We start from the raw sequence: 15,552 nt of genomic DNA, 5'->3' as shown, positions 1-15,552 counted from the left end.
TGAAAAGACCAAAACCAACAATGACTCGATCCTAATATCTATCCAAATATCTTTATCCTCTGTGCCATGGAGCTTCACTGTTGTCCAAAACTATTAAAAACACATCGGTGAGCCACAGCGTTTCGCTGGGGGAATTGTTCCTTCATTACCATGAACACACACACTGTAGTTTATTTTGACTCAGTCCCACATTCGCCGTCCTGCTGCCCCAGATTCTTACCAGAGAACCAAATGTGGATTAATCCGCTGCTGAAAATAGTCCCCAAGAAATGCACCATTTCCTCCTGTTTGAGTCACTAAAAACAAACACTGCCCAGCTGTTTGAGAGCATTACTGAGCTTTTCTTTAAATATAGTTGTGACTTAAGGATTTAAAGGAGACCTGTAGCTTCATGTAGCAGTGAACTTGCAACTGGGGAAACGCCTGTAATGGAGTACAGCGGCACTTTCTACTAGAGATAAAATGGTTACCAGTTTCACAATTAACCACAATAGAATTCCAGATGGTTAGTATTACTGTTTAAAATTTTAATTATCATTAAAAGTGTGTTTGATTACCACGCTTTGAAACATCGCAGCATGCAAGATGAGTCTATGTTGTCAGTGACGTACTGAAGCTTTCAGTGTTACCTTCTCTTGTTGTTATGCTGCTGTATGCATTCTTTTGCAATAACATCTTATGTAAATCACCCAACCCACAAATTATTTTCATTTGTAATCCAGCAGTTGGATTTTGATGTTATGTTGTTATCATACAACTTGGTGAAATGATTTCAATATGTTTCAGTACTTTTTGAACATTTTCAGTACATTTTAACAATCCTGCAATTCGGGAGGAAAGACGAAGACAAATATGAAAACAGATTTGAGTTAAACATTTCTCAGAGGCAAAAATTCGGGCTGCATGATGTTGGATTTTTTGCCAATACCAGATATGCCGATATATAACAACTTGTGTGGCCGACAATTGTTATTGATATTTTAACTTTTTCTCCTCACCTAAATTTAATAATCATCAAGTCTCTTCTGTAGTGGAATTGAGATCATATTATGCATGCATACTCTTCTCGTGACGGCCCACCAGCAGATGGAGACATGAAATACAAAACTTTTCAACGTATGTAATATATTGGCTGATACCGATGACGCACTGATATTATCGTGCATCCCTATCTGCAATAATACAGATAAACGTGGTAATTTTGGTCACTATAATTGTGAAATAATTTTTTTATACCCTTTCATCTTTACTTTCTACTGAAAAAATTCAGAAATAAAATCTTCTAAACCGAAATCTGTCAATATGATCTGAAATTAGGCAGAAATTAAGGACATCGGCAATCGAATTACATGTCTCCCTGACGTTAGCATGCAGCTAAATGTAGCAGTGTATGTAATGTACACTAGCAGTAGCGTGCATGGAGCAGATGACATCAGCTTGTAGCCAATGTAGAAAAAACACTCTCTGTCCAAGCAGCGCTCGAACATGATTGCAAAATTTAGTTGGCACTGAGTTTGAGAGAGAGGCCGAATAACTTGGAGATAAGTAACCACTGTAATATTGTCACTGGCCTCTATGCTGAGTTCTGCCGTTTGCTAACCTGTTGTCGGGCTCCTCTGTGATGTGGAACGTGACACACCAGAAACAAAATACCAAAAGGCATACTTGTCTGCTGTAGAGCCGTGTAGGCCTGCACAGCTCTGGTCTGCTGGCAATGAGAAAGCCGCCTTTTGCCTATTTTTAACAGGCTTTCTCACTTTTAAAAAACCTGCATACGCGTGCTAATTTTGGTGGTAAAGGGGTGTAAGAAGTCGATAAAATAAAACTGTAGCAAACAAGGAACTTGGGCCAAAATATGAACGGTATTTGACTTCTCTTTTTGTTAGTTCATTCACAACAGTGGCTGTCATGATACAGTGTCATACTGCTAAATCCAGCTCAGCTAACCTAGCTAGCTTGGCATGTTTTGCAGTTAGCTGAAGGATCGCTAATGCTTAGAGAATATTAGCTTCCTCCTTCTTGCTCCTTTACCCCTTTTTATCAGTCACAAATGTGGCGTTTTAATTCTCCAGTTGAGGTTTAAGTCAACCAGCGAGATGATTTTTACAATATCGGCTTATCATTGGTATCGGCAGATATTGGCTTCTGATTTTGATCAATGAATGAATATTTCGTACATTGAGAAGTACTGGTGGGCATCACGAGAAGAGTACTCATGTATAATATGATGTTAACTCCAACACAGAAGAGACTTGATGATCACTAAAATTAGATGGGGACAAAAGTGGATATATATCGGCATCAGTTATCGGCCAAATTAGCTCTCATATATCAGTATATCCGGTATCGGCAAAAAATCCAATATCATGCATCCCTAATTTTTGCCTCAGAGAAATGTTTAGCTCAAATCTGTTTTCATCTTTGTCCTTATCTTTCTAAACTCACTCACTCGTTGAGCCTTTATTTCCACAGGCTGTTTAATTTTTAACAAATTAACACCAAAGTTGGTCTTTGATGCATCTTGTGATAGTAACAACACACAGTGCTGAAATGACTAATGCTGGTTTGTAATTATCCACATATTCCTCTACAAATGTGACATGAATACTTTGCTCACTCTACACAGTGAAACTCAACCTTTATCTGGTGCATAAAAGCTCCTGCGTTTGCTATTTTAAATGCTCATTGTTGGCAGGTCTTTCTCAGGAAATGATTTGTCCTACATTTCTGTCAGCGGCAGCAGCAGGGTGTTTTTTTCATGTTGCATAAATAGGTGTATTAATAGAAAAAGTAGCCGGCCAAATAAGCAACAATAGCCACCATGGCTGAAGAGACAGAAGAGAGCTCCAACTGCTTTAATGTTTAACATCACAAACACAGAATACAAGAGAAAAAAACCCACATCACAGTAAACAAACTAAATAAAGCAAAGTCTTACAGATTACTTCTGTGAAACGTTTCCTGCCGAAAGGTTTAAAAAATGTGTGTTATTATAAAGAAGACACATTTATAACTTGTATTTTATCTTCTCCTGTCATCTCTCCTTATTGTGCCGATCAAACAAAGTGAATTCAGCGACAGTGCACTAACATGTGCTGCATCTCATCACCAAAACAATATAACTGTCCACGTCTCGAGCTCTAACTGAAACTGGAGTCTCTGCGCAGATACATCCTCACACATCTCTGCGCTTTAACGATGTGTTTACTCCACTGTGTTATTGCTATATAATTTGCATCGTGGCCTCTGCTGAACCCAACTCTGATTTCCTCCTTCCCTACTTCTCTTTACTCTAGGCTGGGAGGCTGAGAGCTGCAGGGCTGCGACATGTGAAAGGAGCTCCACCCCTTGACCCTCTCAACTCTCAACCTTCGGTAAATTACATCATCTCCTCCTCTTCCTCTTTGTTCCGTCTTTGTAATGAATTCTGTGCTGCGTTCTCAATCACAGACTTTGTCTTTTTACTTTCAGCGCGCACTGCAGCCGTGCTTACAAAGTGCAGACTGTTGCATGGAGTATGCACACAGTTGGGATTTACTACTTCACCATAACATTGTGCCTTGAACTTTAAACCTCTTTAAACATTTGAAGTACAAAGAAAAATATGTTTTGTATTGCAGTAGATCTTAAAGGGACAGTTCAGGTTTTTTTAAGTGGGGTTGTATGGGTTACTCATACATAGTCCATGTATTACATGCAGTAGATATCAGTCAGCATGCCTCCAGTTTGGAGAAGCAGGCTGGAGATCAATATAGAAGATAAGGAATCTACTGCTGTGGAGGGGCCAGCAACAAAACATATTTTAGCCACCTAAAAAAAATCAATATCTCTTTAAGTGTATGCTGTATTGAGAGTATTTTCACCGCTTTACTTTAATGTCAGACAGTGATTTCTAACGGGAAAATGAAGCAATGATATTGCTCTCTCTTCAAAGCCAGACTCCATTGAGAAAAACAGTGATTTAACATTGCTGAATACAGGAGCTGCTGGTCTACTGCTGCCTGGATCAGTTAATTTGTTTGTGTTATTGTGTGACTTTGGTGTTTAAAGGGTTAGTTCAGATTCATCATAGTCACAAAAATAACACAAACTAACCAGCACATTGAAGTAGCGGTAGATCTGCAGCTCCTGTGTTCAGCAAGCTAAAATTACTGTTCTTCTCAATGGAGTCTGGTGGCTTTGACAAGGGCATTGATGGGGTACTGAAGCTGTTAACGACTTCCCAGTTACAATGGTCTGAGGGAAAGGTAAACCAGTGAAATGACTCTCAATATAGCATACACTTAAACTGATACAGATTTTTTCTAGGTGGCTAAAATATGCTTTGTTAAACTCTAGCCTGCTTCTGCAAACTGGAGGCGTGCCGACTGACATCTACTGTATGTAATACACCGACTATGGATAAGCAACCCATACAACCCCAATTCGAAAAATCCCTTTAAAAGTGTACTATGCTGGAATTGTGGGCCTCTGTTTGGTAACAGTATCCGCAGTGAAAGTGAAACTGAAAGCCGACCTCAGATTCACTCTGCTTGGCATTCTGATTTGTTATATATGCTTTATTTTGGTGCTTTGTCTGCGATCGTTGGAGCTTCCTCTTGGACATGTGCTGCATTGGATCTGGCACCTGGTCACTACCTTTAAGTTTTAAATATAATATGCAAAGATATTTGTACATATATTTATTATTTTGACAGATTGCAAGTCAAAACTTCAGTGTGAATGGTAATTTTTGCATTTTATTGTCACAGAAAGAAATATACAAATCATGATCATGTGATTTTTGCTGGTGTCTGTACCACATAAGCGTGCTCCCTTATGTCTGGAATATGATTTGTAGGCCAGGTCATCTCTGTAGCACCACAATGCTTCATTTATTTGGATATGTTGTGACACATTTTAGCTTTATCGAAAAACTTCAGCTCCTGTGATTTGGATATTGCACTTGGTCATATTAGGATTTCGATAATGCTTTGATTAACTATGAAGCCCGACCGAAAAGGAATTCACGCACATCTTATAGTTATGTCAACCCTCATTTTAATTCACATATAAGAGTTTTGAAATAACTGAAAATAAAGAAGATGATGCAGAAGGCAGGATTTGTTCTGTGATTAGAATAATATCAAAGATGCAGTAGGACATCCTGGTGCTTCTGACACACTGTATTTGGGACATACTAAATCTTTTTGTGGCATACAACACAGTAGGGTGATGCTGATATTGGAACGCGCCGCTTCTTCTCCTCTTCTGTCTCCTCCTTGATGTCTCAAATCTGAACTTGGTTTGTGTTTTTGCAGCAGAACTCACTTGAACCGACGTTGTGACCGCGACCTGACACCCTCCTGCCTCGGGCATGCCTCAGGTAAAGTAGGAACACCCACTGAAACCTGCCGTCAGTCTCACCCGTCACCTCTGGATGAACCTCCTCGTGGTCTTCCTGTTGGATTTCTGTCTCACTCTGTGTGTGTTGTGTGTGTGTTTGTTTCCTCTTTCGCAGCCGGGTATGAATGGGATGGAGCCTGCGTTTGGCGAGGCCTACGGGGGACACAGGGGTCTGCTGAGCCCCTACCCTCTGGCCATGTCGCCACAGGGGGGCAGGACGGAGTACGACCAGGTAAGACGTCAGCAAAGTACGGCTCTTAGTTTTTTTTTGGTTTTATTTTTTAATTCTATCTGTCCAGCAAAGTCCTGCATTGGAATGAGTACTCAGTGGGTGACCCGCAAAAAAGGTGTGGGTGGTAATTCATCTTAATTTTATTTCCGGGTTCAGTTCTGGGTCAAAAAAGAGCATGTAGGTAAGATTGCAGAGGGTTGTATGATAAATATATTCTTAAAAAATTAATGTTTTGATTCTCTGACTGATGACTTTGTGCATCATCTCTGTCTTCTGCACCAAATGAATACAAGAGCTGCTTCAATCAGGTGTGTTACTAACGTTAACTGTGGAGGTGTCCTGCTCTTGAAATACCTTCATTTTAAAAAATAATAACTTTGTTTCATGTGGATGAAATGCCCCAAAAATGATCACGTAAAACATGCTGCCTAACCAAATTATTTGAACAGCGCATGTGTGATTATTATAGGGTTTGTGGTTTTGGGTCAGGCCAGGAATCAGGAGCGGGTCTTTCAAGTCAAACCTGTGCAGGATGTGTTCCCCAATATGCCTCAGCCCTTAAGAGTCCTCGTTCAACCCCAGAGTTCACACACATCCTGTGGAAAATTTGAGTTTCTGTCATGATTTTACAATGATTTTTTAAAGTTCTTTAGTTTTGGCCAATGTCCTGCCTTACCTTGACACACCCTTAGATTTCAGCAAACGATACCTCGAAAGTCATTGGAAGTGTGAAATTAGGTCCAGTAGATGTTTCTACTACGAATTTCAGTCAATTGCATCCACCTGGCATCTCAGGTGTGACTCAGTCTGTGAAGGCCATGAGGGAGAAAACAGCCAACTAAACTCCATTCTGATGGGATTGGGCCCATTTTGATAAAGGCGTTTTTGTTTAAGTCGCAAAGGTGCAGGTGTTACTCATAACATCAGCTGAGCATGGCTCAAGTCTGTTCAGGTCTCCCAGTGAGCCAGGATTCTGACACCAAAGCAGGTAAATGGGGTTCAGCATTCATTCATTTTATTATTTACACCTGTGCTTCCTCTACTGTGACATGCTGAAATGTCTCCAATGGTCTGTTTGAGTTGAAGGTAATTTATGCACCTCGGGTTTGGGAAGGTTTTCCCTGAGCACATTGTAAAATGGGGTCAAAATTTTGTCACTTGGAGCACTTAACTTTACAATAATGAGCACAAAATTTGGTCCGATGTAACGTTTGATTTTAGAATTCACTTCAAGACCAGGAAAGTCCCTGAAAATTTAGACTGGAGCCCCAGAGGAGCTCCAGCTTGTCAGAGGTGTAGACTCAAGGCGCATAACTTGGAGTCGAGTGGGACTCGGGTCACAAATTTGATGACGTTAGTTTCGACCTGACAAAATCAAAAAAGGGCTTCAACTCAACTTGACTTTAACATCACTGACTCGTGTCTTCACTTAGACTCGAGACTTAAATACTTAAAACCTTTCTCCAAGCCAAGGTTATTTGAAAAGTGTGTGATTAATCAGTTTATTTCCCTTTATTCTGAATCTGCTAATGTTAACATTAATATTTTTATTTAGAATTTGAAATTAGAATTCAGTGGTCAAAGGTCAAAGGTTACTGTGACGTCACAAAACATGTTTTTGGTCAAAGCTCAAGAACTTATATGTTAATTATGATAGAATTTCACATAAATGTCGAACAGGATAAAATGATGTAGAGCTGACATTTTTTATCCAAAAGGTCAAAGGTCCTCTTAACGGTGACATCATAATATTCTGCAAAAACACTTTTCTGGCCATTATTCAACACCATAACTGAGGAACAGAACACTGGTGACTCTAATCTTGTGTGTCCACCTTGAAACTGTGCTGACTGGATAGATCTGATGTGCTGCCGGTTGATAACGTGTGAAGCATCCATGTTTTCACAGACATGGATGTAAACTGAAAGAGAAACCTGACTGGTTCGCGGAGGCACATAACTGCTAGTCACACTTGTATTAACAAATAAAATCTAATTTCAAACCTTATTATTCGGTTGTTATAATGGCATTACATTTTGTTAAAAGCATGTTTAAAACTTGGAACTCAAAGTTCAGGGCTTTGGACTTGAGCACAAAGACTTGACTGACTTGTAACTAACTCGTTACGGCCTCTGCAGCTTGTTAATGGCAACATTCACTCAGCTTATACGATGAAAAAAAAACGCATGAACATGAACGTACATGTTTATATAATGGAGCCTCTGCACCATCACTTCCTGCAGGTGATCCTGTCTTTGCTTGTCTGCCTTTGTTCAGCTCAACTGATTATTTAGCAGCACTTAATGAGCAGTGTCACTTTGCCGGCACCAGTTTTTCCTCTTTTAGTGTTAAAGCATAGAGGCATTGAGACAGAGCTGTGTGTAGATAATTAAATTACAGATTAATAATACTAATGTCATTAATGGTATTAAATTAAAGTCTTTTATAAGCCCTCCTGTGATGAAGATCACATTATGTTCCTGCAGATTATCATTGTATAGAACAAGCTCCTGTAATTTGCCTAAAATGTTGCCTGGAACGATAGGTTTAATTACCAAGCAGCAGGGCAAATATTTAATTACTGACCTCCTCCTGTATTTTATATTATAGCATTGCACGCTGACATGTGATGCAGGAGCAACATTAAAACTGCAGTCGATCTCTCTGTTTCAATTCACTCATATTTAAGTATCTCTGTACCCTTTTAGAGCGTGCTCCTCATGCTGGGCTCCCCGGCATCGCCAAGGAAACGGCCCTTTGAGTTGCTAAGCGACCTGGTGGACGATGGTGGCTTCGGCGAGGACCTGCACCCGGAGCGCTGGGACGTGTCCGCGTTGGACGAGATGGCTCGCTACACCAAGCTGGGCCTCGGGGTGGGAGGGGAGCTGCTGGCCTGCTCTGAGGAAGCCGTCCTGATGGGCCGCTGGGGGAGGAGCCGGGAGGAGCAGGAGGAGGAAGAGGAGGAGGAGAGGAGGCGGAGGAACAGACACACAGCACCTCCCGTCATCCAGGAAGTCCAGGCCACTGCCGCAGGGAGGGAGGAGGGGCGCACCTCTGTTGCCACGACAACAGAGAGGGAGTTATGTGTTGCAGGAAGAGCGCCCGGAGGAGGACAGGATGGGGGGATTCCGGGGGAGCGCACAGTGGAGGTTTATCAGGTGGCACAGGAGGAAGAGGAGGTGGTGGCGGCGGCGGTGGCTGGTGCAGCTCTGGAGCACTGCAGCGAGGAGCACAACTACTCCCTGAGCCAGGGAGAGGAGCTGGGGGCAGGGCCCGGCCACAACTCCCAGACAGAGGGGGAGACACAGCAGGAGGTGCGGGGCAGGGAGGAGAGCCAGACCAAGACTGAGCTAGATCTGGAAGACGAGGAGCAGGAAGAAGAGGAGGAGGAGGAGGAGGATGACGATGAAGAAGAGGAGGAGGAGGACGAAGGAGAGGAGGGAGCGGAGGAGACGGCGGTGGAGGCTGAACTCTCCAGCTCCTCAGAAACTGAATGTGGTGAGTTCTTCAGTTTGTCTGTATCTGAGGACACCTCGGCTCATCACGGCGCTGCCAGCAGCCCGTCTGCCCACACGGAAACCATTTTAATCTGTCTCAGGTCCAGACGCAACCTCAGACCGCCTGGTGCGACTTGGTTGGCTGAGCAGAGGCACATTAAATACCAAAGTTGCGGGTGTAATTCCCGGACAACATACCGCTTCAGTGGCTACAGTTTTACTGTTATGAAATGGCTTTGAGGGTTGGAGCCTCTTCATGTATACAAATACCATCTGCAGCCGCCACGCTGCTCTGTCTTTGTAAGGGGAGGGGATGCTTGTAGTCCAACATGTTAAATAGGGTATGAAAGTTGGTACAGATTGTTAAACAAGCGTTACAGTAGAGCTGGAGTTTTAAGCAGCTTCAAAGGCAACACAAACATGCCAGCTACAGACTGCAGCGTGCGGCTGGTGCCTCATTATTTCTTTATACCTCACTTAGCTCTCATTCACAATATTGTGGGTTCACAGCAGAACTAAAACAATCATCTGATTAGTTAAATCTGTAGCTATTTTGATATTTATTACATCATTTGATTTATTTTTTTTTTCAAATTGCCAAACATTTGCTTGTTTCTGCTTCACAGTAAACTGATTGTCTTTGGGATTTGGACTGTTGGTCTCACCAAACAAAACATTTGAAGTCCTCACTTTGAAGCAGGACTTTTTTTCATGAGTTGGAGCCCTGGGGCCTTATTACAGAAAAATATCCGAACCGCTTGACCTATCTTAACTTAACCCTCTCATGCTTTTTTTAATTAATTTAATTTTAGCTGTCCACTGGAGTGAACAATATGCATCAACAGCATAAAAAGTAATTAAGTGGAACTCAATATAGCTCCAAAAAACACATGTTTTTAAAACACTTAATTAAAGCCAATGGTGTGAATACATATAAAAAAATTAAATGACAACAAAACATATGTCTTTGGACCTAATTGTTTTTGCTCAAGGTCCCTTTTTTGAAATTTAAAGCCACACAGAAGCAGTAAATCACAAAGACAATCGGGAAAATACAATTAACCCAGTCAGTCAACTGCACAAACAATCACTAGTGCATACAAATGAATTCAATGTGATGACAATCTAGGTGAGACATAAAATAAAATAAATAAATTAGAAAAGTGAAATAGAGAATTGGGAAAGAAAACAAAAACATAAAAATAATACATGAATTATCATTTAAAAAAATGAGTAAAAAAAATGACCAAAAATACGTAAACTACATATAACATGGAGTCAGTATTACAGGACTCTTTTATAGAATAGTAAATTTTCTACAATGTCACATATACGAGGTCTTTAATCCACAGGTTGAAGGTTGGAGGAAGTTTGTCCTCACATTTAGGCAGTACAAGTCGAGAGAAAGAGATGCAAAATCTATCATAAATTTTTTAAGATTATCCTTTTGGCTTTTTGTCTTTATTGGATAGGACAGTCCAAGCATGAGGGGGAGAGAGTGAGGGTGATATGCAGCAAAGGGCTGCAGGCAGGCCGCTGCAGCAAGGGCGTTGCCTTCATATATGGGACGCCTGCTCTCCCCACTAAGCCACCAGGCACCCCGCAAAAGCTATCTTTTTTTTTTTGCCTGACTACTAAGATGTTCATGTTGAGTTACTCCAAATACTGCAGTAGTAGCAGATGGTTCTGTGGGTACTTATGAAACATCCAATTTTTTTGGGTCTATATTGAGTTCCACCGAATCACTTTTATACCACTGAAGCATGGTGTCCTCTGCAGTGGACAGATTCAGATTTTATAAATTTTTTCTGGTGTAGTTTTTTCTTACATCTGACTTAGTTGAAAAATATAGATTTTATTTTTTGCCTGTTGGGCTTTCTGAGAATAAAAGGATGTAACAGTTCTTCCTGAGGTACCTGGTGCAGCTTCTCTTCCCTCTGTTATTTTGAATTTATGATGCAGTATCTCAAAATGGTAAAGAAATACGAAGATAATAGTCAAATGGAATTGTAGACAGCTCTTTGGTGACTGGGGCATGGTACTACAACTTCAATAGTTCAAAATAGCTTCCTGATATCTGTCCATAGCTGTGGACACATGAAAGGGTTAAGTTGCAGAGAAAGCAAAAATCCTTTCTTTCTGTTATAGATGCAATTCCTAAACTCCACTTCTTTCTCAGACCTCCTATCATATCTCAAGAAATCTTAATTCTAAGTGTAAATTCAATACTTGAATCAGCACTCGTCCTGTCAGGCCTGTATCTATATTTAGAATGTGCACAGACTGCCTTTATCTTACAGTTGAATGTACCAGTAGGCTACTCGAGATGGACAAGTCATATCAGCAGCTCTCACTTGTCACTGGCTAGCGTGCTGTCATGGACAAAAAAAGACGGCATTTAATTTTAGTAACAAGGTGTCGAAGGCGCTTATCGTGTTGGTGGAGGAGAGGAAACCCTGCCTTTCATTGGGAAGTTTTCTTCTCGGTTATTTGAATTTATTTTAATCAATCAATTATTTAATTTGGATGACTTATTGAAATTTAAAACATCAATATACAGTTTGAGGAGCCTTTCAGTCATTATATTGTTGTTGTTCATGTTGTTCCCTGACTACATGGTCATTACCATACAGACCTTAAAACAGTGCTGCTGCTTATTTTGAAGTAAGTACAGGGTCTGTGCCATGATCGGGATATCTCGAAGTTAGGACAGTTCTGTAATAGCTGGATCACCTAACATAAGACAGGATTTTTCCTAAATGCACTTTAGAGACATGTTTCTGCAATACCAAAGATCCTAAATGTCCTAAACTGAGATAAGAAAGGATTTCAGACAGACCTCTGGAACACAGTGTCGTCCTGATGCTGTAGCTTTGACCTTTGACCTCCCTGATTACTGTGCATTCACATCCTGCAAGGAAGAAGCCAAATCTAGATGATGATGACAGCTAAACAAACACAGACTGACTTATTGACTTTATGCCTTCAATCCTAGAGAGACATTTGTTACACAGCCTGCACATGTACACACGTCTCACATGAAAAAACATATTGGTGAATTTTATTCACACATTAGATTTAAGTTTGACTAATGAGCTCAGCAACATTGAGTCATTCTGTAACCTAAAAACTCTCGTAGCAAAATGTTATCTGCTGTTCTAAATGTATCACCAGTGTTATGGTACCAGCCAAAAAGCCATTTTAATATACAAGAGAGAGCACCCTTTTCCTCCTTGGTAACCTAGCAGTACACCGACTTCCTCAGCTACCACTACATCACTGTGTGTCACCCACATTAGCAGCATATTAATGTAACTTTAAAGGTGCTCTGTGCAAAATTGAGAGTGTATGAGCTGTAAAGGCGTCCTTTAACGTCGACATGATACACGGCTGGTTGCTGTTATAGTTTAATGGTGCCCGGTGGCGTCAGGGGGAAACGCGGTGGGACAAGGATAACAGTTAGGGCGGCGAATGTCTGAGTGGGCACGGTGGGAGGGGTGGTGGATGGGTCCAACAAACAATGACTGTCACCCGAGAGAGAGGTGTTTGCATCCCGTAAGATTCTAAAGCCAAACCCTGTTCTTTTTCCCTAAACCCAACCACGTGTGTTTGTTGTTGAAGAACAAAAAAATTGTGGTGTTGTACCGACTTAATGCTTTTATTTTGAAAGAGACTGTAAACATAAACGCTAAATTTCCCGTGAAAGCGGAAGTGTATCTTGAAAGAAGACAATGCATGTAACAGGCTGAACTTGACACAGCGTCCCAGAACATCAACAACCAATGTCATATGTAGTCGTGGAAAGTCCATGACCAAGCATGTGAATATGTGACAAGGTTGGAGTGAGAATGTGTAGGTTGTCTGAACCACTGGCTGAAGTAGCAGCCAGTGGTGCTAACTCCATAAACAGCTAAACTGCAGCAACAGTGCTGACAGAGCTTGCGGTGTTAACTGGGGGGTACAGGATTTGCATTTCCTAGGATAGCGAGGGCATGACCCACCCTACTCTGCCTTACTGTGCCTCTGACCGCCTTAAATCAATCCCACGTCTCTTGCCAAAACCTAGACTCACAAGTCAGTCTTTAGACGCTTTGCTTAACTAATGACTGATGTCGTTCTCCCTGATTTTGTGTTTAGATGGGCGGATACAATTTCAGAGTTTAAAAAACTCCCTATGTTGCAGAACCAATAGTAAATCCGCAGGGCGGTCCTTTGGTGGCTCGCTGAACTCTTGTGCTCGTAAACATAGTCCGACTGCGTGAAAACAAAGTCGCTGTAAGTCCTTCATTTCCACAATCTTGTGGACTGAGGCCACGTTTGATAAAACAGAGTTAAATTTCTCGGCATCCATTTTCAAGCTCTCTCTGTGTTTGTTTCCTTGCGAACGAGAAAAGGGGAAGCGCACATTTCCGGGAGGGCGTGTCCTTTTAAAAAATGCAAGAGGCATTGCTTGTTGCCGGCCGTTTTCTCCGATGTGTTAAACACACTTTAGAAAGGAGTGTCCCCAGACTATCAGAAGGCGGAGATCTCTGACTGTCTGGTGGCGAGACTAGCCGAAACCTAATCAACTTAACCAAGGAAGGCAACGGGTACTTGCCAGTCACAGGGAGAAACGCAGAATGGAGGGTGGGTGCTGCGCGCTTGTGACACTGCCGTCCAGATATCAGCGGTGGCGATGAGCTGGCCAGTGGAATAAAAAGTGACATGCGCACATAGCCAGACAAGCTTACCTCAACAAACCACATAGAAGTTCGGATAACAACACACACACAGGTTTTGTTACTTCATTTTCTCCTCAGGATGCCATTAGAATATATTTTTACATAGCAAATAGTGTTTTGCTGCTGCATTGACGCTCTGAATGTTGCATACAGAACCATAAAGAAGAACAAATGCACAGGGCAGCAGCTACCATTCAGAAATTTCAGTGTTTTTCTACCTGAGGGTAGATGACCTTGTACAGTTACATTCATGTATTTTTAGACTTCATACATCTAAAATTTACTGGGGAGCAAAAATAAATAAAGAATTCTCCTTATCTCCACACGAATTTATTCTTACTGGTGTGTCAGAGGCATCGGAATAATCATGACCTCAGTCAGAATTTCTAAAATCCTGGCCTTGGCCCAGAGAACGAATTCCTCCCTCAAGGCTGCACTGGCCTTTAAATGTCTTACTTTAGTAGTAGAACATGTTACGAAATGATTTACTCTGCATAAAAATAGCCGTGGTAATAGAAAATCACTAGATTGATACATGATTTTTGCACATGAATTATTTCAGCTGCAGCCTCTTATCACCTAGAGTTGAGAAATCCTCGAACAGTTTGTGGATTTACTCCAAGAACCAGCCACTTATTGCATGACCTGTAGCCTCACTTTGGACTCACTGTGGTTAAAGGTGCATTCTGCTGAATTTACATTTCTGAGTCCATGTACTCGTCAGACTGTTTAGCCTGTGAACATGGTTGTGTTGTGTTCATTGTCTTCTGCTGCTCTGGAGGACTACACTTTTTTTTAACAGAAAACCTGGGTTATAAAGTTTTGGGTCTTTACCAGGCATGTAGAGTTCAACAGAAGATGCTGTCAAGTTGCATGATGGGAGTCTTAGGAGCCAGTGTTTTCAGGTCTCAACCCACACAGTCAGGATTTCTTAGACTCTGCTGCATCGGTTTTTTGAGAGGCACAATATTGAATCGTTGGAGTGTCCCCTTACTTCACCCCCACCAAATGACTATTTGTATATCAGTTACTCCTCCAATGCTACGTTGAATTTTTGAGGCCTCTGGTGAACGAAGATTTCAGAAACAAAGACAAATCTTGATGAATTGAAGTCATAGGAGACCGGGGTTAAAATGGCCAAACTATATCAGAACATCCATTTACAAACTCTCACACAACTCGTGCAGTATAATCCAAGTCTTATTTATCCAGTCTTATGTTTAGCACCTCCCGAACAGACAGCCTTCCTGATGGGGAACTGAATTGACAGTGAAACTTATCTATTCTCTCTTTAAAGCCAGACTCCATTGACAAAAACAGTAATTTTACCTCGCTGAACGCAGGAGCTGCTGGTCTACCGCAGCACTTGATTGGTAGTTAGGAAGTGTTATTGTGTGATTTAGGTGAATCCAAACTGACCCTTTAAAACACTTAAGTCAAACGGTAACACAAACAAACTAACTGTTTGAGGCTGCGGTAGACCAGCAGCTCCTGTGTTCAGTGAGTTAAAATTACTGTTTTTGTCAATGGAGTTTGGCTGTGAAGAGAGCGTAGATAAGTTTCACTTTGGGTTTAGTTCTGAGCACATAACTGGATGAATGAGAATTGGATTTTACTGCATGAGTTGTGTGAGAGTGTTTAGATGAATGTTTTGATATGTTTTGCTGCTATGAAACATGGACCCCTATGACTTTAATTCATCAAGACTTTTCTGTGT

General features: G+C 41.3%; 1 protein-coding gene across 4 annotated transcripts in view; it reads left to right on the top strand.

The window, feature by feature from the left end:
- The window catches only part of LOC126390314 (CREB3 regulatory factor-like), a 52,753-nt gene that overhangs the window by 7,988 nt on the left and 29,213 nt on the right, over positions 1-15,552 (top strand). For 3 of the 4 annotated variants that reach the window (XM_050044560.1, XM_050044559.1, XM_050044558.1), the window contains 4 exons: positions 3,297-3,374; positions 5,301-5,365; positions 5,501-5,617; positions 8,326-9,115. In XM_050044560.1, coding sequence (XP_049900517.1) covers positions 5,357-5,365; positions 5,501-5,617; positions 8,326-9,115 — 916 coding nt within the window. In that variant the 5' untranslated portion in view covers positions 3,297-3,374; positions 5,301-5,356. The remainder of the gene's footprint in view (positions 1-3,296; positions 3,375-5,300; positions 5,366-5,500; positions 5,618-8,325; positions 9,116-15,552) is intronic. The other variant, XM_050044561.1, reaches the window with a different exon arrangement.

Source organism: Epinephelus moara, chromosome 5, assembly GCF_006386435.1.
Source record: "Epinephelus moara isolate mb chromosome 5, YSFRI_EMoa_1.0, whole genome shotgun sequence".
Lineage (NCBI taxonomy): Eukaryota > Metazoa > Chordata > Actinopteri > Perciformes > Serranidae > Epinephelus > Epinephelus moara.
This window is presented reverse-complemented; position numbering and strand designations above follow the sequence as displayed.